Below are 24,591 nucleotides of genomic sequence, written 5' to 3' on the forward strand. Positions count from 1 at the left end.
TGGTCGGTGCCACGCCCGTTGTCCAAAATTTTACTAAGTTTCTATTCTGCGTCATAAATTCAACTCATCTACCAAGTTTCGTCGCTTTATCTGTCTTTGGTAATGAATTATCGCACTTTTTCGGTTTTTCGAAATTTTCGATATCGAAAAAGTGGGCATGGTTATAGTCCGATATCGTTCATTTTAAACAGCGATCTGAGATGAGTGCTCAGAAACCTACATACCAAATTTCATCAAGATACCTCAAAATTTACTCAAGTTATCGTGTTAACGGACGGACGGACGGACATGGCTTAATCGAATTTTTTTTCGATCCTGATTATTTTGATATATGGAAGTCTATATCTATCTCGATTCCTTTATATATGTACAACCAACCGTTATCCAATCAAACTTAATATACTCTGTGAGCTCTGCTCAACTGAGTATAAAAATTATTTTGAATAATGCAATAATAAAACAATGAAATTTATAAAAAAGCCCCAAAGAGATCCTGATGGTGAATAAATTTCCAAAAAAAAGGCTATTGAAACGATATTTGAACAAAAACATAAGAGTGAAATATATGCCTTAAAAAAAATGAAAAATAACAGCTGTAAATAACAACTGTAGCTTCAAGCTTAAACTGATAACAGTAATAAACGAAAATATCAAATTATAGATATAAAAGACTAAGGATTAAGGATAAAAGTATAAGATTGTAAATTAATGATTAAAATAAAAGATGCAAGACTAGAAAAATTAAACTAAATTTAAAGGTTATTGATTAAAGATTGGAGATGAAAGATTAACAATTAAGGATCAAAGATTAAAGATAAAGTATTAAAGATTACATACTTAAGTAAAAATATTTAGGATAAAGGATTTAAGATAAAACATTTGATTCTAAAGGTTAAAGATTTAGGATAAAATATTGAATATTAGAGATTAAAAATTAAAGATTAAAGGTTATAGATTGAAGATTATAAATTTAATATTAAAGGTGAAGGATTAAGGATTTAAAACTTAATATTTAAGATTAAAAATTAAAGATGAAAGATTTAAGCTTGAAATCTTAAGATTAAAGATTAAAAATTTATGACTGAAGCTTGGGAATAAAAAAATAAATATTAAAGGGTAATGGTTATGTATTAAAGATTAAAGATAAAAAATTAAGATTAAAGTAAAAATTAAAAATTTTAGATTTAATGTAAAAACGTAAACAGTTAACGTTAGAGATATAATATTGACGACAAAAGCTTGGATATTAAGGATTATAGATTAAAAATTAAAAATTAAAGGTAAACGATTAAAAAATAATAATTTAAAATTTAAGATGAAAAATTAAAAATTGAATATGAAAGATCTAAGATCAAAGCCAAGGATAAGATATTAAGAATTCAAAAATAAAGCTTTAACATTCAAAGTCAAAGCTTAAGCATTAAGGATTAAAGAACAAATATAAAAAATAAATATTGAAGATTAAAGATTAAAGATAAAGGATTGAAGTTTAAAAATGTAATACTGATGATTAAGAGTAAAAGACCTAAAATCGAAGGTTAAATATAAAAGATATACAACAATCATATGTTTCCGATGATGACTTCAAACTGAGGTCGTAATATCGACAACAATAAATATTGTATATGCAAAATCAAAATCGGTTTTTTGAAATTTTGATATATATATTTGTGTGGCCTGAAGCTCGCATAAAAGTTTTTAATAAGCAACAGTACTAAGGCTGGTAATAACTACAAAAGGAACAAATAAAGAATTCTGATTAAAAAATTTACCTCGAATACTAAAGTAAAAAAATTTAGCAATAAATATGGAGTATTACAGTTTAAGGATTGCTCGCTGCTACCAACTCAAAACACTTACAAAGGGTGTCATGTTAAAATGTTATAAGTCCCAACTAAGCTTAGCAATTGGCCCCCACTCCAGGACCAAAAATTTAATAAGGTGAAAGAAAGAATATTTTTACGGAAATTTTTTTAACCTAACCTCATCCTACCCAAATCAGTGCAACCACATTCGCTTGCAATCTATACAAACATGCTTAATTTATTATTCACACGAAAAATATAGCGACAATGCCCTGCAATGCATTTATACACCGAATATGTACATGAGAACGACATTCTCTCAATGCAACGATGTCCAGCAAAGTACAGCAACACTGACATTTTTTTTATTATTCATTTTTTTGTGCTTGGATATCATAAATAAAAGGTGCAAACAACTACTTGAAATCAAATAAAAAAATTATTTGAGGAAAATGCAGAAAGGTACAATAGAAAATTGATTTCAAATGCCTGCAACGATTTGAGTGCAAAACGATACATCTAAATATGTATGTATGCATGTAACATGCATCCACATGAACCTTATATGTACGTATACGTGTAGCGCTTTTATGTAATATGGCTGAGAATCCTCACTTCTTCAGGGAGCTAAAAATTGAGAAATAATATAAAACAGCTAAGGACGAGACTGTCTTCGGCTACGTTGAGCGCCTTACTTTTTTATACGATAGACGATAAACGCTTGCTAGCGTGTCGTAAAAAATCAACTTTCATATTGCGATTTCCACACGCCCGATAGATGTACTATTGTGAATGACAACAGAGTTTTGTTTACAAATTTTTGTGAATCTATAAGAAACAGATAGCAAAACAAAACTAAATACCAAGAATTCAATTGTTTTATACGTAAAAGTGGCAAAAGTTCTTGAAAGCTGTAACAATAAAACGCTTTCTGCAACCTAAGTGGCCTTTTATATAAACTCAAATGAACAAACTTACGAAACTCGCATAGAGGCCGTAGAAAGAAGACAATTGAGAGATGCTTCCAATCTTCTTGAAATAAACTCTATACTCTAAGTAGTTGATATACTAAAAGTAAAAAAAAAAAGTTTAATAAAAAAATTGATTTCAGAGTATGTCTTAACAGAGGCAGTTTGCGCGCCCGTAAAATTAGGTCGTCCATCCCAAATATATTGAAGGTTTGTGCCACTTTAGGGTTTCTTGCCCAGGGTGTTGCAACAGAGTTTTGGGAATGAGGCTATAATTTGATTCTTTTGGATTTTGTAATAATTTTATATTTACTTATCAATATTTAAATAGCTCACATGGCTTCCTTATCGTGCAAAAATTTATCAACGATAGCTAGCGTAGAAAATTGAGCAGCTGATGCGATAGTTAGCGTATGGCAATACCACGATAAACGATAAACGGTAACGATCGGGTTTCATACGATAGAATTTATTTCATAATACGGTATAACAGATTGCAAGCGTTTATCGTGTATCGTATGAGTTCATAATAGGGGTGATAATCTCACTGATTCGTTGAGACATAAGTAGATCGAAGAACGATAAGCGGCACATCGACTAAATCAATTATTTAAAGGAGCATAAGTCTTAATCCTGCCTAGATAAGACAATTAAAGATTAATTAATATATACTTATTATGAAATAATCGAGCGACAAGATTAAAGATTGATGAATAAAGGGTTAAAATTTATGATCAATGATGTTATATTGAAGATTAAAGAATAAATGGTGAAGACTAAATATTGAAGATTAAGGATTAAAGACTAAGATATAATATTAAACATTTGAAATAAAAATTTATGAATTAAGAAAAAAGATTAAAGATTCATTATTGAACATCAAAGAGTGAGGATTAAAAGCACTCGATTGAAAATTAGAAACTAAATATAGGGTTAAAGATTTGCGTTTAATGGTGTAATATAATGGTGTAAGATACAAGATTGAAGACTAAAGATTAAAGATAAAATATTAAAATTTAAATATTCACGATTAAATATTTGTAATTTAAGAATAGGGATAAAATGTTTAAAATCGAAAATTAAATAACTGACATTTAAGACCAAAGATGGCCAAAGATAAAAAGTTAAGGATGGAAAGATTTTAGATTAAAGATTAAATGTTAATGATTGAAGGTTAAAGATTATGGTTTAAGCTTAAATATAAAAAAATATTAAAGACTAGAGATTAAAGATTTAAAATTAAAGGTTTAAGATTAAATAATGAAAAACTAGGAATACAGATTAAATATTCATGACTAAAGATTTTAAATTAAAGATAAAAGACAAAAGAATAAAGGTTATAGTTTAAAAATTAGATACTGAAACTTGATTGAAAATTTGCGAATAAAAGCTAAGGATTTAAGGTTGAGAATTAAAGATTAAATATAAAAGATTTAAAAATAAAGATTAGAGATTAAAGGCTACAGATTAAAGATTCAGGACTAAGTATTAAAGATGAAATATTAAAGACTGAATATGAAAGATCAAAAATTAATGATTGATTACATCACCCCTACTCGTTATTCTGCTCATTTCTCTAACGATCCTTTGGTACTTATAAATTGCGATCCAAATTTAGTGTAACATTTCATATTCAATTAAGGTATAAAAATATTTAAAATAAGGGCATAGCTTCGGGACAATCGTATCACAAGCATCCACGCACACGAGAACGAAGCATATGTGAAATGGCAAGTGCAAAAATACTCGTGCACCCATTGAAATGTAAATGCCGCCAGCGGAATTGCTTTAGAGCGCTCTCCACCTATTCCGCGCATGGCTCTCCATATCTGGTTCTACCTGCGGCATTGAAAATGGCAATTTTATAAAAATCCATTAATCTTTGTAAGTGTATAGGTGTATGCAGGTTTTTTTTTTCTGCACCTGCATGCTATGTTTTGCATATTTGATATTGTTTTATTTTGCTCTTCTACTGTATCGCTTTTAACTTAGCAATGGTAATGAATGCCTGTAGTAGTGGAATTTTTTAAAATTTCAAGGATATGAGTTTCAACAGCGCAAAATAATTATTCGAATGTTTATGATTGCCGTTTTGTTGTTATTGTTTTTATTTTCTATTTTATCATATTTGCCAAGCGATTGAATTACCTGCTCAAGCTATTGAAAATCGTTTCACAATGTGTGGGGAATGATTATGCAAGTACTGGTCCTCTATTATTTCGCTCAATCGTGAAAGCAAACGTTTTCTCTGAGTTGACAGTTTGAGTCCTTTTTAGTTGTTATGAATTCTACTGGTCAGATCTTAAGCAAAGAGATATGTTGTACGGTCAAACTAATTAATTTCAACACTAAAGATGTAGCAGCAGGCTGTGTTGGATGGATAATTTCCTTGAAAGCTGCCAGAGGTCGTAGCTCGTATTATCGGCGCTGAAAGGCATCAACATTTTTCAACGTTTCATAAAAAAATCTCACAAGACAATTGTCAAATGTCGTAGAGCGATCGCACACCCAACGGATCATGGGTTTAGAATATACCCACGACAGATAAGCCTGTCATAGTAGGCTACTAAAATCCCCAAACGAATCAAGGGTTGTGTAGCGAAACCCTTTCAATGCTTTATAGCTTCTCCAACCCAATTTTCAACCCCCTTTATCTGTGACGAATCCTTAACAGCCAAGGATTTGCCGACCTCAAGTCCCTCATAGAACTAGGTGGTGGGGGCGGGATGGACTAGAAGGTTCAATGTGGTCTATTAAATCGCTCCCGAGATGGTCAATCTTGTACTTTATTGGTGTTTGTTACCAGAACGTACCGAATCTACATCGAAAGGACCATCAACATCCGTAACACTTTTCAAAATCCTTGGGGAGGGTCGTTATCGCTACAACAGAAACAACATGGAGCTATAGTCATTCCAATTGAAGCCTCTTTTATATAAATAAACATGCGTTTAACTTACTGAAAAGAACTTATGATTTTTAAGGTTTTTGCTTGGAAAAAATTGTGTGCAAGTATATGCTTATTGAATATTCAAGACTCAGCATTTACCTTTTTGTTGCAAATCAAAATGAATTAACTATGCCATGAATAATCATTTATTCTCTTAATTTGTTTCCAAAATTATACACGCATGTGAACAGTACATCTGTCGGTTTGTTGAGATGTAAACTAACAACCATTGATTGAACATTTGCAATTCAATGAAACAACAAAAATGTAAAAATAAATCTTTGAGAACTTTTATTATTATTTCAAATGTACATATATTTACGTAGGTCAAAAAAAAATATCAAGTTGTTTTTATCAACACTATATTTAAGATTGAAGACTAAAGCCTAAAGACTAAAGATTAAATGTAAAAGATTAAGAACAAAATATTAAAGATCTCAGGCCAAAGATTAAAAATCAGAAATAAAAAATTAAAAATTAGAGTTAGAGGATGTAAGACCAAACCTCAGAAATTAAGTATTAAATATTAAAAATTAAAGTTTAAATATTTAAAATTAAATTTCATTAATTAAAAGATTAAAGAATAAATATAAATTATAAAGGTTAAAAATAAAAGATTTTGGAATAACGGTATAAGATTCAAGGTTTAAGAAAAGAAAAAAATACTTAAGACTTATTATTTTAATCAAAAAATTAAAGATTAAGGATGAAATATTAAAAAAAAAGATTAAACGTTAAAGACTTATATCTAAAAATTTGAAATTTGAAACTAAGGATTAAAACTTACAGCTGAAAAATGAAAGATTAAAACTTAAGGATTAAAATTCAAAGGAAAATGGTTAAAAGCTAAAAATATGTAAGAAGTTTGACTTGCACTAAAGCAAAATTTTGGTCTTTTTCAGTTTTTTCTATTACATACATATACAAAAAGTATTGACCAGCCTAATCAAATCTAGAAGTTATTGAATTTTAAAAATTTAAGAATAAATACAGATACCAAATATTAAACTTTTAAAGTCTTAATTTAATTATTAAAACTTAAAATAAAAAATTAAAGATTAACGATGTAAGATTTAAGGTTTAAGAAAACAATTAAGTACACAATGTTGAGAACTTACAAGATTAAAAATTAAGGAAAAAGATTAGTATTTAATTGTTTAGGATTTGTGATGGCTAGAATTCCAAATGGGGTTATTTCAGTGATTCCTATATTAAAAATAACCTCGGTTAGATATGAGAAATGTCTATCAAATTCGCATCGGGATTGACATATTAACCCACCACAGCGAACGAATTATTTTACAAATTCTTTTTGCGTTATCCAACACAGGCAAAACTTGTCAGACATCTGAGAAAAGGGAGAGAGCGCAGGTGTCGGGTTCTGCCACAATCATATCCTCTGCCATTTCCGCTTAGGATCGACAGCAAGCCACATGTAATACAAGTTTTATTAAATTGTGCAGTGAGTAAAATCAAACGATTGCTATGAAATCGGGAAAAATTCGCGTTAATTAACAGCGTAATTCGACTACTAAAGAAGCTCATCACAGCCATAGTTTATTAGTTTCGCTAAATTTGTATTCTTTAAAGAAACAAAAGTGTCGAAAAAAAAAATATTCCATTTTTGATTAATTAATCGTGTTCCAAGTACACGAGGAAGGTTCCAGAAAGGAATCGTCATCGTTCTTCAGTAACTACGTTACATCACATACTTTCCGGTATTAGAACCATAAAGTTTAAATGGTACGTAGTGAGATTGCCCATAAAAATCGGTTTTAATTTAGTTAAACGTGCTTTCCCTCATTAACAGGTGAAAAAGTTCCTCCCCCACGTGGAAATCATAGTGGGAGAGGGTACCTCTGTGCTTACTTCAATCCCAGCCCAGAACTTGGTAACAAATGGCTATATAAGTTGCGGTTTAATTTCAAGAAAAGCCACGTAGAAATAAAAAAGTTGAAGGCAAGACTTCATCTTTAGAGCAAAACTTTCCTTGCCTCCGCGTGTAATGTGAAGCAGCAAAAGAAAAAAAAAAACAAATAAAGAAAAATTATTATGGATATAACAATGTGCTGTCTCGTAAGCAACATTTTGCTTAATTAGAGATCTTCCAATTTCGATCTTATTGCCATGTAATTTGACTAGAGGTTCCTTCATTCATAAATTATTCGTTTTTTTTTAATGGTAAAGTAAGAATAATAGTGATTACATTGCACAAAAAAAAAAAAAAACAAAAAAGGTAATAAAAAAAAAAAAAAAAAAACAGTAAATATCTATTTTAATTAATTATGTTATAATTTCAATCGAAAAGGCTATACAAAAAAAAAAAAAAAAATGAATAATATAGCCTAAGCAGTAATAAGTACATGAATGTACATATTGATGTCAAATAATACCCAGTAGTCGCCTGAAAACAATACCTGAATATGTAAAGACAACTTGTTTGCGCAAACATCGTTGGAGCACACCTTTTTTTTCAATGTAAGTAAAACCAACAACCATAAGTATTTACATAAATATGCATATACTAAATTCTTTTGTTATACATTAAGTATCAAAATACTATGAGCGTACTCACAATACAGTTGTTTGTTGTTAGTTTATGCATTGATTTTCTATAAAACTCATTTAAACTACGGTAAGACCTGTTTGTTGTAAATTTAGACAAATATACAAACATACATAATGTTTTTGCATACTGTTACAAACCTACATACCTAATTAAAATTATAAATGAGTGAAAAGAGAAAAAAAAAAAAGAAATTATCGAAATACATGAAGTAAGATTTGTAGAATGAAGGAATATATTTTTTTTTATAATGATCATTAATAATGTAATCACCTATTAACATGAATAAAGAGTAGAATATCGCTTTAAAGTCTTGTGAGTTGAGTATGTAGTCGAAGATTAGTGTTGGTTGGGTATGGGAGAGTTGATGTGAACTCTCAATACTTTGGTAGGGCAGGGAGCGAGAGTAAATAAAGAGGCAAAGCAACACCACAGACCTCCTCTCATAGGTGTATTGTTTTTTTTTTCGCATTACTTGGTTTCTGCATAGGAATTCTGTTTTCGGTATTGTGGCCAATGTTAGATGATATGTGTGTATGTGCAGGGTATTGCTCTGAGTTCAGAGTATCGTTGTCTGTCCGGTTTTCCTATTACTATGCTAGTTAAGAGAGTCCGTCCGTATATAAAGAATATGAGCTGAAAGCATTTTTTCTTTTTGAATGAATTTTCTGTTCGGGTTTATTCCATAAAGTGCATGAATTACTTTTTATATATACTTACGCTAGGGTGGTTCGATAGGAGCAAAAACCCCGACCTCCCGACTGACTAATTAAGCCTGGTTAATGCAAGCATGCACGCCCCGCTGCCTATTCCCTAGTGTCGGTCCATGACAGATTATAGATTTGAGATTAAATTTTAAATACTAAATATAAAAGGTAAAAGTTTAAAAATTAGACATAAAGGATTAAATATTAGAGCTTAAGATTAAGATTGAATTTTTAAAATAAATATTAACGATGTAAGCTTTAAGGTTAAAGGAAAAAGATTAAATTCTCAATGTTCTGAGCTTAAAAGATTAAAAGTTTAGAAAAAAGTTTAATATTTAATTATTAAAGATTAAATATTTGAGACTAAAGATTAAAGTCTAAATATTAGAGATAAAAAGTAAAAGATTAAAGATTGAAATAAGGAAACAAGTTCTTGAGATTAGAGCTGCAAAATGAGACATCTCAGATAAAATATTAAAGATTTAAAATTAGAAATTAATGATTTAAAGTGAAACAGAAGTTATAAAAAATAAAGATTGAAGCCTTAAGATTACGTATTATAGAATAAATAATATAATTATAAAGGTTTACGATAAAAGAAAAAATTGAAGGTTGAGAGTTTAAATTAGAAGATTGAAAATTCAAGATTTAGGATTAAAGAGAATTATTAAATGTTAGGCGCTAACAATTAATTATTAAAGATTAATGATATTATTTAATGGTAAAATAAAAACCGAAGACTACACGATTGGCATTATAGATTGAAATTTATAAATTTAGGTTTAATGTTCAAAGATAAAAGAATATATATCAAGGATTACAATTAAAGATAAAACATTAAGGATTGAGTTTAAACTTAAGCTGCAATCGGAATGCCGATGCGGTTTTTATATAAAAAGCTCTTTCAATCCATATAATTGCAGAATAAATTTAAATTTACGAATGTATGTAATATTAAAAGTATTAACCAAATTCCTATTCTTTTCAGTTTTGGGAAATTATTTCCGATGAGCATGGCATCGACCCGAATGGTATGTACCATGGTGAGAATAATTTACAATTGGAACGCATCGATGTGTACTACAATGAGGCTAGCAGTGGTAAATATGTGCCACGTGCTGTACTCATCGACTTGGAGCCAGGCACAATGGATGCTGTACGCCAATCGCCAATGGGTATGCTATTTAGGCCTGATAGTTTTGTATTTGGACAATCTGGAGCAGGTAAGCATTGAATGGATAGTGACTATGTAACCAGCATTGTAACTGAATTAATGTAATTGCATTTCAATATTTGTGTCATACTTTTGTATTTCATCTTTTTTTTTTTCAATTACAAGGCAATAACTGGGCAAAAGGCCATTACACAGAAGGCGCTGAGCTTATTGACTCAGTACTGGATGTGCTACGAAAAGAATCTGAAGGATGCGATTGTTTGCAAGGCTTTCAATTAGCACACTCGTTGGGTGGTGGCACTGGCTCTGGTTTAGGTACTTTGCTTATTTCGAAAATACGCGAAGAGTATCCTGATAGAATAATGAATACGTTTTCGGTGGTACCATCACCTAAGGTGAGTTAAAAAAAATTTTTTTTTCAAATAAAGTATTTTATTACATATGAGCCCTTGATTTTGAAAGTGGTATAAGTCAAAAATTTTAAAAATCTAGTTTATCAGCTATTTCATATCAAATCATAATAAAATAACATAATCTGAAGAGATTAGCAGTATGCCATGTAAACCAGCTCGATTAAATGTGTTTGTTTTTTGGTTAAAATAAAAAATAAATGTAAGGCGCGATAACCTCCGAAGAGATCTAAGGCCGAGCTTCTCTTCCAATTTGCGTCGTGCTCCCCTTGATTTTCCCTACAAATTGGCCGGACGGGACCTACATGTTTTATGCCGACTCAGAACGGCATTTTCAAGGCAGATGAGTTTTCACTGAGAGCTTTTCATGGCAGAAATACACCCGGAGCGCTTGCCAAACACTGCCGAGGGGCGACCCCGCTTAGAAAAATTGTCTTCTAATTGAAAAAACTTTATTTCTAAGATTTTTATGTTGCTTTGCCCGGGAGCACGCTACCATCACACCACGGTGGCCGCCAACGGTGGTTGGTAAACAAAATAAAGTTACTGTTTTTTTGATAGTGGTATAAGTCAGTCTGTCCACAAAGTTTTGCAAAATAATTAGTAATTTTGTAATGTCTTCAGATAGCGGTTCAGGTATGATCCAGTAACCTTTTAATGCAAAAAGAGTATGCCGTGTCTTAAATACTAAACACCTGGAACGGAAGGTCGCGGCGAAATGCTTGGTTCATCTAGAAAAACAGATGAAGAAGGAATTAAAGTGGTACGAGAACATATTCTGAGTTTTCCAGCATGTCATTATACGCAATTACATCACACTTCAGGTCGAAAGTATCTAAGTGCTGACTTAGATATTCGAAAAATTTATAAGCTGTATGTGAAAAAATGTGATGAAAATAATACGTCACGCGTGATGGAGTGGATTTACAGAAAATATTCAATACGAAGTTCAACTCATACTCCTTGTGAAGACACGTGCGAAAAGTGAGATTCGCTAAAACTAAATATTGAAGCATCCAGTAATGAAGACGAGAAGTTCCATCTTATGGAAATTCAAGATTCACATCTCAACAGTGCCGAACAGGTTAGAAAAAGTTTAACAGATGACATAAAAAAAGAAAAAGATAATCCGAGTGAATATTACGGATTCCAATTTTATGATGAAACAATTGCCTCAAGAGGATCACAGTAAGTTGCGTCCTGCATCTTAAAGCACATTAATGAAATTACCACTCAAAAGCATGTCATAGCTTAAAGTGATGCCTGCTCACAACAAAATTGTGACCTTATCATAGCTTATTAATTGGTGTAAAAATTGTTCAGTCATCTGAAAATAATCTTGAAACAGTCGATCATAAATTTGTGGTATCCGGCCATTCTTTTTCGCCAAGTGATCGCGTTTTTGTTTGATAGAAACTATAATTTAATAGAATTATGTAAAAAGAAAAACCCATTTGGGTCAGAAGGATTTCATTTTGACAAAGCAACTAAAAGAATCAACAATTGATAGAAAGAAAAACACCAATGGAGAAGCTATAGTCTTGGCTAAAAATACAATGGATCAGATTTCTAAAAAAATGCTCCATATAAGATGTTTTATAAAACTTCCTTTGATGACAATTTCAAATTCAAAGTATTGGACCTCTCACCTAAAAGAGGAAGACCTAGAATATACGAAAATATTGATTTGCTTCCATTATACACAACCATTAGACCAATACAGAAGAAAAACGTAAAGATATGATGACCCTATATCCCACCAGTTTTTCCCAAACACTTTATTTCCCTAAATATTAATAAATAATTTACTTAGTTACAATGAAATGATTTTGAATAAAATGTTAATTACTAATAAAAATGTTTCCTTGATGTTGTAAGTCATTTATAAAGTAATGGAGTTAATTGTGAAAGTGGTATAAGTAATTTCAACCTTTCAAAACCACATTTCCTTTTAAAAATGGTTATAAATTTCACGATCATAATAAATACTTGTTTGTTCGCACTACTTTACTGCCGAAAAATCATATTCCATAATACAAAAATATTTTTTAATCCTTTAAAATGCAAAATTCTAAATATCATGAAACAAGGAAAATATGACTTATACTATTTTCAAAATCAGGGGCTCATATATACTTAAACTTATTTGGTTAAACTAACATCATATACATACATTTGATATTTACTTAAAATTACTGCAACTAAATACCGCCTTTCCATAATTTCTAGTAAAAAATTACTTTATTTGAAGACTGTTCTTTATTATGTTAAACAAATTTATATCAAGCGCGAATATTTATTTATTTTAATAATGCATTGATCCAGTTCACAAATGTAAAGAGAATACCTAAGTAAATAAATATTTATACGTGTTTATGTTTATGCATTATGAACACCGAAATGTTGCTCATACGCCATGGCAGCCAAAACAATGCGGGATGATAACATCGCACGTTTTCTTGTGAACAGAAGTTATCCAAAATTTTAATTACGCAAACAAAGATTTATTTTTTCATAGAGTTCCATTATAAAAATGAGATTCAAAGGCATCTATGTTCGCTATTGTGATCTTTTTGTGCCTTCTGTTAATGTCAGCTCGACAGTTTGTTATCTTCGTAAGTCATAAAATCTAAAAAAATGTGTGAGCGTTTTAGCTTATGGACGTGTGCCCTTTAAATAATTAGCGATTCATTTTTTAATTTCAATATTTGGTACGATTTTTCCCACATTTCTAATGAGAAGTTAAATATTTTAATATACCTTGCATACTGGTTCCAATTCTCGTTATATACCCAACTGTACTTGTACACAAGATGTTATAACTTTGATTGGATAACGGATGGTTTTACAGTTATAAAGGAATCGAGGTAGATATAGACTTCCATACATCAAAATTATCAGTATAGAAAAAAAATGCTTAAACCATATCACGTCCGTTCACACGATAACTTGAGCTAATATTGATATATCTTCACCAAATTCGGTATATGGGCTCACCTGGACTCAGAAGATATTGAAACTGAGTGAAAATTTAGAAAAATGGAAAAAATGAGATAATTAAAAACGAATACCGCTAAGCTAATAAAATTTGGTAGGTGAATTCGTTTTATGACGCAAAACATAAATTCGAAAGTACTTTGGAATATGGGCTTGACACCACCCACATTTAGAAGAAGAAATTTTGGAAGTTTAACAAGCCGTAAATTATACGTCATTAAAGATATTACATTAAAATTTGGCATAGATACTATCCTTACCCAATTATATAGACTAAGTAGAGATAATCAAAAATCGGTTTAAAACAACGACCACTTTTCCCAAAGGTCTAACTTAACAAAGTTACATTAAAATTTGGCATAGATACTATCCTTACCCAATTATATAGACTAAGTAGAGATAATCAAAAATCGGTTTAAAACAACGACCACTTTTCCCAAAGGTCTAACTTAACAAAGTTTGCAATAACTCTACAGTATTTAACTACATTTGACTAATATTTTACCTCAGTAGTGATATTGTTGAGCTAAGAACAAAACTAAATAAATTTTGAAAATGGGCGTGATCCGCCCTTTTTTGCTACTCTTTACAAAATACTTTAAATGCTATAAGTAGAACAAAAATCTCCCAATCCATAAACATACACATTTTTTTCATAGCTACAACTCTTTGCTCTGAAAACGAGCGATATCGCCTTAAAGCCACTCGCACTTCTTTTCATAGCTAGGTAAAAAACATACCCCTAACGGGGAATAACACTTTTTAGTACAAGGAGACTTGTGCTTTTACGTTTATTGTTCTGTTATTTTAAAATAAACGGTTTTGGTAGGGAAATCCCCATATCTGAAGGAAAACTGCATTTTCACTCGCTCACGTTCATTAGTGATAGCCTTTGCATTCTGTTTGCTTCTTTTGAAATAAAATGAGTACTGAATAGAACCACATATATTTATATGTGTGTATTATTGCGCAGCCTTTCAACACTATTAACCATAAAAAGCAAACAAAAACAGCGTTCAGATGCACAGCTGGGTATGTAATGTACGCGTTCACCCGAACTTGGACTTTCTTACTTGTTTTGCAAAAAATATTCGCACGACCCTTCAAATCCTAAACTAAGCTTTCCTTAATAAATTGTGTTGGGTGATAGCCTCCCACGTGAACTGCAAATCGTGCTAGTCTTCCATGGGAATTGAAAGGTATTAGTCTTCCATGTGACGGACGATATATAAAAATGCAATATTATGAAAAATAATCTGTATTTTAATTAGCGAGACTTGCTCAAATTGCTTTAAATTCATTCATGCCATGGCTCTAAATTTTTTTTCGAACAACAAAAATATATTTAAATACACATTATTAAAAGCTTAAAATAAAAAGAAAATAAAAACAATTTTAAGCACTTCCTTTATATAAATGGACAAAAATTAGCGAAAAATGTCTCTTTAAATAAAGACATATTCTTGCTAAACTTTGTTTTTTAAATGTTGACATAGAAATTTCAAAAATGTATATGAGAAGTAAAAATATAAAAGTTGGGCGCACATTACTTGAGTTGGAAAGTTGGTAGGAAAGGAGATATTATTAGTCAATCAATCCAATTGTAATGTGGAACCAACGCCTCTAACATCCCTCTCATTATGGTCCACCCCTGTTGAAACAACAAGTTTCCTTGAAATCCCGTTAGAGGATATTGATGAAAATTTGTGACCGGTGACACCTATTAGATGGGGCGAAGTACTGCTACAACAACAACACCTTGACAAGGGAACACAAGTAGAAAAGAGTTCCGTTAGGTAGCGCACGAATGAAAAAATTAGATAATAAATTGGAAATTTGAAACAGGATTTTAAGCAACTTCTCGATGAGCTAGAGGCTCATCAAGAAATCTGATGCGTAGGTTTATATCCCTTACTTGGGGGTCGCTGGAATCGAGCTGACTTATAAGGTCACGTTCTCTCGCTAAATTTGCGGCCTCCACCGGAAATGAGGCCGAATTTCAGGAATTCTTCCGGCGGGAATAAAGTGAGCCAAGGCGGATTCAATGACCTTGCGGAAATCATGCTCCCCTTGGCGAGCATCAGTCGGGATAAGGAGGGCAGCAAAGCGGCTATCTGTAAAGGGTTTGTATTCATCCCACTTTCCGTTTTTAAAGTTTATGAAACTGCATTTTTCGGTGACGATGAAGTCAGCGGCTCGCTCGAGCGTATGTCACGGTGTCTTAACCTCTCTCTGAGGTTTCATGTTTGTAACTCAATGAGAAGTTACTTTAAAATCGATCTCAAAACACTAATTTTCAAAATTTGTATCTGAATATTTCGATCCGTGCGCCACCTCACGGAATTTTTTTCTCCTTTTCTTAAATTTTCTTGGCGCCTTATCCTATCTGTGAAGTTTTACAGTTGCAGCTCAATGAGAACGCCCATAAAAATCAATCCCAAAATTCCCTCCGTTTCATGCGATTTTTCTAAATATCTCATCCCGTGCGCCCCCTAGCGAATCCTTTTGTATCGTGTCATCGGCTGTCATCGACCTCTGAATTAAGTTTGAAATTTCAAGTCTCTAGCTCATCGAGAAGTTACTAAAAAGCTGGTTTGAAAATTTTCAAATTCCTATCTAATTATTTCGATCCATGCGGCACCTAACGGATTTTTTCCCTTTTGTTGCATTGTCACTGTGTTCTAACCTATGTGTAAAGTTTCACGTTTGTAGCTGTCTGCAAATTGAAAAAGGCCTTGTATGGTCTTAAACAGGCCAATAGACAATGGAACGTGAAACTGAATGATGTCTTACAGCGTGCTGGATATAAACGATGTAAAATGGACTCATGCGTTTATGTGAGGCACAATAAACACTCTACGGTGGTCATTGCAGTTTATGTAGATGACTTGTTTATCTTTTTTAACAATACAGCTTGGAAGGATCAACTTAAATCCACTCTAAAGAGAAACTTTCTAATGAAAGATTTGGGTAAAGCATCTAGCGTACTTGGAATTCGGATTGATTACTATTATAAGAAAGGTGTCGTTAGTTTGGACCAACAAAGTTATACCGAATCAGTCCTGCGCAAGTTTAAAATGTTTGATTGTGATCCGGTGAGAATACTAAGTTACCCAAATTAGAAACTAACGACAGAAATGTCACCTACGACTGATGAAGAAATTGAAAAAATGCGATCAATTCCATATCAAGAGGCTATTGGTAATATTATGTATCTGGCACAATGTACTCGACCAGACATTTCTTTTAGCATCACCAATTTGAGCCAATTTAATAAGAATCCCGGCATGGCACATTGGAAAGCAGTCAAGCGCCTTATGACATATTTGAAAGCTACTTTGAATACCGAACTTACATATACCAAAGATGATAGCAATCTGCATGGGTATGCTGATTCTGATGGGGGTTCAAGTTTCAAAAACTTTAAGTCGTGCACTGGATATGTATTTTTATGCCAAGGTGCAGCAATAACATGGGCTAGCAAGAAGCAGACACAAAACAAGAGGCATTGTGATGAGTGTATGCCGTCATTAGAGCTACACTGCGACAACAAAGGAGCTGTCAACTTGACAAATACTGGAGTATATAATTCAAGAGTTAAACACATATCGATCCGACATCATTTCATCAGAGATTGTGTGAAGAAAAATATAATAAAAATCATAAAAGTCAATTTTGATGAAATGATTGCGGATTGTTTGACGAAAGCAGTGTCTATTGAAAAACATTTATTTTGCTCAAAGGGCATGGGTTTAAAGCATTAAATTCTTTTTGAATTATATAACTGAATTTTGTTTATATTATATTAACTTTTTATTATCACAACAAGAATGAAATGTTTACTAATTGATTAAGTGGGAGTGTTGAAAATAGAAATGAATTGTAACCTAAAGTATTCAATTGAGTAATAGATTAATGAACAATCGATAAACTGTGAATGATCTGTCGATAAGAAGGTAGACTTCATATACATACTTTCCCATCTATGTTTTTTTCTTTACTTCCTTCTTCTTCAATAAACCAGCGATAAGTGAACACGTTATTGCAGCTAATCTATAAAATACTGCGTTTTATTCCCCTATTTTAACAGTAGCTCAATGAGAAGTTACTTAAAAATCGATTGCAAGATTTGTATGAAAAGCGGACAAACATTCAACCGACCTAATATAAAGGAAGTACATAATAACAACTAACTAAACAAATGATACAAATATATATATCTTGTACGTATTCAATTTATTTATTTTAATTAATATTTATTTTAATTCTAATAACGAAAAATATGCAACTAATGCATAATTTTTTATTTTTTTGACATTCTATTGCATAACATTAATTTGTCAAATTATCAATAATTAACAATAAATATTTATATAAGCCCAATTAATATGTCATAACAAAAATGAACAATTAATTGTTTACCAAACAAATGTTGTACCGAAAACAAAAGAAAAATTCAAAAACATTTGCATTAATTCATAAGCACAAATATAATTGACAGCAAGCAATAAAATATATTACATAAATTTTCCTAGCTAATTATTCCACTAAAATAACTTTGAACATAATTTCTAATGCTTATTATTTTTTGTTGAATTCTTTTGACAAATTTTACTAATTTATTGACGTTTGTATTGGCTGTCAAGCGAAAATCAACCCGCAGGCGATTTTTGCTGTCCATTGAAGCAGCAGCAATCAGCAATGCTAATATTTGTAAATCGCTTAACCATTAGTGTGTAAACAATGGTCAAATATATGTATATAAATGTGTGGGTGTGTGTATGTGCAAATCACGGTTGCCACACCATGCTTTCATTTGGGACCAAAATTCATCGGAAAAAGGACCAAATCTAAACTAAATGGACCAAATTTTTTTATTCTTTAATCGGCTTCGGTAAATCACAAATGTGTATAAGTCGTTGTATATTCTTTAATTTAAAGTTGTGGTAAATGTCACACAATGTTCCAAACACTTTCATTTATATGTTTTAACGAAAAACCTTAGAGGAAAACCCGTGCCACAAGCTAACTAGTTCTGTTTTATTTACATAAAAATCTTGTTTTTAAAATAAATTTCTCCAGAGCTCGGTTGCATAAATGTATCATAAAATCAGTCCTAAAAATTCCAATTTTTTTTTATTTAATTCTTTACACTTTCGTCAACCAATGCAGCCTCGCGTTTCAGTTTTCCCATCTATGGCCTAGATTCAGTAATTGCGAGTTTGAAATGTACATTTATGGAATCTAGCCACAATCCTCAGATTAACCATTGAGAAGTCTTAAAAGTGTCAACTGTGTAGTGTTGGAATTTTGATCAGATTTATCTAGGTACGAGAATAATTTGGCACAAAGCGCTCTACGTTGGACATTTGTAGAGTTATCGCGTTCAAAAAATATTTCTGCCTTACTTACATTAAAAATATTCCTTGGGACAAGATAATTACTTACTTTAATTTTTTAAACATCCAATATTTTCATATAATCAATGTACCTAAAATTACTCAAAATGTGCTCATATTGGTGATATAATATCGACAGACAAACTCGTTCTGATTGAATTCTTTAGCACAGGCCGGAAATATATATAAACTTTTAATTCTGTGACTGATATTGAATATGAGAGGTGTATAGCAGGAACGCCATTAACTTCCAGACACAAAGATAGAAAATATAGCAGTATCGCAGTGTGAGGCGTGCGTAAGAAGACACTTTCCATAATAGTCTTGGAATTAGTTAAACTCATCCATTTGTTGTAGGCTGCGTAAGAAAAATTGAAATATGACATCCAAAACGAAAAGTAACACTTTCAAAATTTTTACAAAGGATTTCTTTGTACAAATTGTTTAAGAGTCACTTTTGTTTTTGACATGTCGATATATTGTTTCACAAACTCTCAATACCTATCGGAATGATTGCAGTATATAAAACAAATTAGATCATATGTATTTAATTAGGGAGCTTTGCCCATATTGCTTTATACAATGGTTTTTGTAATTGATATTAAAGAAAAATTGTAAGTTTACAAACGGCGATGGTTACTAGGACATGTTTCTGAATTTCACTTCTTCATCAGCTAGCTTTTCGGGAGCTGAGCGTTGAACTCGAATCTCCAACATTCATATCAGTGCAAGCCTTTAGCTGTTAAGCCATATGAATGTCCCGTTGTTCGCTGTACAGTTGGTCTCTAGGAGTTGCCTTTTTGTTTATATTCCTTTTGATCACCATGTAGGCACATACACTCTGTATGTAGTTTATTCCTAATGGTGTGGATATGATTTTTAGGCGCCCTTTTGAAATCTTAGTAACATTTGTTCGGATTTTTACAGTATTTGTTTTTAATACTTCCGCTGTTACTATTATATCAATATGATCATATGTATTTAATTAGCGAGCTTTGCTCATATTGCTTTATACAATGGTTTTTGTAATTGATATTAGAGAAAAAAATAAATAATAAATAAACTACATACAGAGTGTATGTGCCTACATGGTGATCAAAAGGAATATAAACAAAAAGGCAACTCTTAGAGACCAATTGTACAGCGAACAACGGGACATTCATATGGCTTAGCAGCTAAAAGGCTTGCACTGATATGAATGTTGGAGATTCGAGTTCAACGCTCATCTCCCGGAAAGCTAGCTGGTGAAGAAGTGAAATTCAGAAACATGTCATAGTAACCATCGCCGTTTGTAAACTTACAATTTTTCTCTAATCAACAAGCAGCGAAAATTGGTTTGCGTCAAGATACATCACATAAAACTACCATCTGCTAGGTGAATTGCCATTGTTTTGCTACATTTTAACGACACCAGCTTTTTCATAAGATATCCATTGAGGTAAATTGAAAATTAAATGAGGGTTAATGAAGGTGTGGAAAATTTTGTGTGCAGAGTTGACCATTTTTACCTCAGTGAAAAAAAAGAGATCTTGATTACAGACTAAAAAAGACCAAAATTGAAAAAATATGGAACAACGGACCAAATAGGGTTGGAAAGGACCATTTTTGGACCAAATAGACCAAAGTGGCAACCGTGGTGCACATATATGTACGTATGTTTGTTTGTGTGATCCTAAAATGCCAGCTGGTCACGCAGCAGCTAATTGTCAATTGCACCACAAATGTCAATTGGTGTGAATTAGTTTTACAAAAATTATAAGCTTTCACAAATACTACAACAAAATACATAATGTGTATGTCAAACTGCCTAGCTTAGGTGATCACACTTACGTATGTAGCGCATACATATATACACACAATGGATATCGCGTTCATGCATTAGACTAAATTATGAGCCTACAAATATGTGTTAATTATTTTATATAGCGAAATTGACTAGCAAAATAGAAAATTAATTGAATTAAATGTAAAACCACATTTTTTCAATGAATACGTAAACATTTTATTGCCTTATGTATGTGGTAATAAGGGTGTGGGTATTATGTGTGTGTGTAGAAAAATAATGATTTTTGTAAAATACTAATAAACTAATATAATCTCCATAATTGAAATTAATTTCATACGCATTTGCATAAACATATATTTATATACATAAATACCTGCATATTTGTATGTGCATACCGCATCCCCCTAACCAGTTGTTTTCTTTCTATGCAGAGTTACAGCAATGAGCACGAAATTAGAAGTTGCAAATTCTTGGCAAATTTCGTCAATGAAATTCTTCTTCTTTTACTTTCGATAATTTAAGTTAACAAATCAACAATTTTTTTTTATGAAACTATACAAAGCGATATCGAAAAAGTTTTAAAAAATTCGAAAACAAATTTCGTATGTTTAGAACTTCTTATTCGCACTTATCTGCATTTTTAATAGAACGCGATTTTGTAGTACTATCAATTCTAGTCTCACAAATGAAAGTTATAATTCTTTTAAAATTTGTAATGGTTTTTGATCATTATATTTTATTATTTTCCATATGAAGGGCTGAATTTTTTATATGGTAAACACACTTTGAAAAAAAATTGTCAAAAATCAATCATATAACTCGTACATCGTGAGATAAAAATTGACCGGGCTACAAAACTGCATACTCAAAAAAAGAGCAGAAAACTTTAAATAATAAGTTTGAAGCTTTCGTAAAATTTTCTCGATTTTCGAATTTCCCAAAAAAATTTCATAAAAGTTTTGTCTTAAACTACGATAAATAAAAAAAGAAAGGAATAATTTACGAAATTTGACAAAAACTACTTCTGCTATTTTCGTGTACGCTGCTATAGACGCCTACATAAACACTAGGCTGCCTTTACAAAATTCATTCCATCGTCTGATTCCCAATCTTTTCTATCACCATGAATGGTCGACATAGCTTCTTAAACAATGATTTCTAGCAGCACAGCCGTGCCAGCTAACTAGACCGATGCACCGTGGTCGGTCTTATATGGAGTTGGTGGCCAAAAACACTTCCAGTAGGGATATTAACGTGAAACTTTTGTCACGGCTTTACAAATATCTGGTACATTTTTTTCATAAAATTGGTGCGGGTGATAATACAATGTTTAGTAAGATTAAATAAAGAAATAAAAGTTATTACAATATCTTGCATTCATAACAATAACAAAACTATAAACACACACAAAAGTTTACATTTGCATATCGTCGACTGGATAAAATAATATCGTATGTTACATGTGAGCACATATAACATACGACAATGATTTATCACGTTGACGCTATCAGAAAACTTTCGCAAAACATAGTTAGTGGTAAAAATTGGCAGCTGATATTAACATTTTAGAATCCTAAAATTTTGATCGGCGAGGAACCTAACTAAAACTTTAGTTTGAATTGAAATATTTGTGCAAATAAACACTAATAAAAGCACTAGTGAAATTTTAGATAACAAAAAAAAAAATACAAAAAAAGCTAAAAACACTAAAATTATTTCAAAATCAAGTAAATACCTTTGACTTCAATATTCATTTCTATTTATTTCAATATAATGATATTTTGTGTATTTTTAAATAGCTTAAACTTGCACTTTTTAACTTGCTCACACTGCAAAAACCAACTAATACTATAACCTCATTCTTGAAGCTTTTCTTAAAGAGTACAGCAGGAATACAACAAAACAAATATACCTTTTAAAAGGCTGTTCTAATATGAGATACTAACGACACATTTGGTGACAAACTTTTCACTTCGATTTTTTATTTTTGGCCTATGGGACCGACCACTGTGCGATGGTTTGTTTTCATTGTGGTGCTAACATAGCTTCGCTCCACTCGATAGCCTAAGTTGTCATCAAAGTCAACTAACGGGAGCAAAAGAAAGCTTGCAAATAGGGTTTAGCTATAGAGATGCTGCTTTAAGAGGCATTGGTTGCACATTACAATTGGAAACATGGTTGGCGTCATATAAGGACTCATCGCATGCAGAACTTTCATAACGTATATCGGGATTTATTCTGGATAAGTAGAAGTTTAACAGTATGGTGGTCTGCTTTTCTTTTCTGCATGAATCGGCCGATGCTCGTCGTGGTTTCAATACACGTTAAAATGCCCTCAACTCTATCAGATGGGATGACATACTCGGCGCGCTGCTTGCAAAATATCGTTGAAGAAAATTAAAGCCATATATATACAGAGGTAATATGCAAAGCAACCAGAGTATATATTCGTACACCTTTTCGTTGAGGAAAGGAAAGCAAATAACGACTTTCCTGCAAAGAAAGATTGGGTTGCTACTACAATACAAACGCGAAGGAAATCAGAGCAAGTCTAGTATTCCAGCTATTGTGCCACAAATAAGTGAGCCAAGAATTCTCGCATTGTAGTTGTGACTGGAACACCCACATGTAGAGGTCGAATTTAGTTTTAACAATAGACTTCACTACTTTCGTGAACAGCTTTGTAGAATTTGGAAGGTAAAAAGCCGAACTGTCTATTCTATCAACCCAAATTCCGCGAGTACATAAACCGTTTCCTCCGTAGGTTTCATGAGGAGCGCCGTTAGTTCGCAATACCGAAAAAACGAGTTCGTGACCGCTATTAAAAGCAAAGTAGAGGCTGAGGGGTTCCCTCCAATTATTGAATGAACCCCTAAGAACTTTGGACTATTCAAAAAATTTCAAGCTTGATTATTTAAAGTAGCTTAATCCGTTTCATAAATTTTCTTTTTAGTGGTGTAAAGTATTGGCTATGACACCCTGCGAAGGACGGAATTTGAAGAGAAGATGGCCACGACGGATTTCAATTTGGATATAAACGAAGAGGACTGCTCTGTACGACCACCTCTTCGTAATGCTCTGAGGAAAACCCAATAATACACCACTAGTCCGTACAACTTGCACTGGAACAACCAAACTAACTATCAATTCTCAAGGTCTTTTCTTTCTTGTTTGGATCGAAAAAAAACATACTTTTTCTCAAAAACTAATAAATCTGTAATGAGATGTAGGCATTATCAGAGGCCGTTGAGTCACAAGAGGGAGGAAAAAGTGTTGGTTCACAACTTTTTCGGCCAATATCCAACATTGTAGAGAAAACTATAGTCTAACGGAGGAGGGAGATGACTCCTTTGCCTCTACTTTAGATGATATGTTAAAGTTAATGATCTTAGTGAAATTATTATGTCTATGTTTGTTTATTCAGTTTATTCAGTCTATGATTTACATCTTACAGACTAGATATAGAAATTATAAAAAAAATAAAAAATTATGCATTGATAATAGCCAAAGAAAGTATATGCATAATAATAGAAAAAGTTAAACTATATATCTAAATGTAAATGTAAAAGTATTTGGGACTTGGAAACATCCCTCGACTGAGAGAAATCAATATTTAGCCATATCGAAAGTTTTTTGAATTCCGCTAGAGAGCGAAGAATAGGATCGAAAAGGACATAGTTCATTCTGAAAGAGGCAAAATAAAAAGGTAGGGGAAAACGAAGGAATCTACTGGGCACATTGAACGTGATTTTCCTGAGCAGGTCAGATCAATTTACCGAACCTGTCACGAGATCAAACACGAACATAAGCCCGTCCAGGGTTCTTCTAG

At 31.9% G+C, this 24,591-nt stretch overlaps 1 protein-coding gene across 2 annotated transcripts in view; it reads left to right on the top strand.

Moving 5' to 3' along the window:
• The window catches only part of LOC137237886 (tubulin beta-4B chain-like), a 383,187-nt gene that overhangs the window by 253,461 nt on the left and 105,135 nt on the right, over positions 1-24,591 (top strand). For both annotated transcript variants that reach the window (XM_067762231.1, XM_067762232.1), the window contains exons 2-3: positions 9,985-10,219; positions 10,336-10,565. In XM_067762231.1, the coding sequence (XP_067618332.1) occupies positions 9,985-10,219; positions 10,336-10,565 (465 nt within the window). The remainder of the gene's footprint in view (positions 1-9,984; positions 10,220-10,335; positions 10,566-24,591) is intronic.

Source organism: Eurosta solidaginis, chromosome 1 (genome assembly GCF_040869045.1).
Source record: "Eurosta solidaginis isolate ZX-2024a chromosome 1, ASM4086904v1, whole genome shotgun sequence".
NCBI lineage: Eukaryota > Metazoa > Arthropoda > Insecta > Diptera > Tephritidae > Eurosta > Eurosta solidaginis.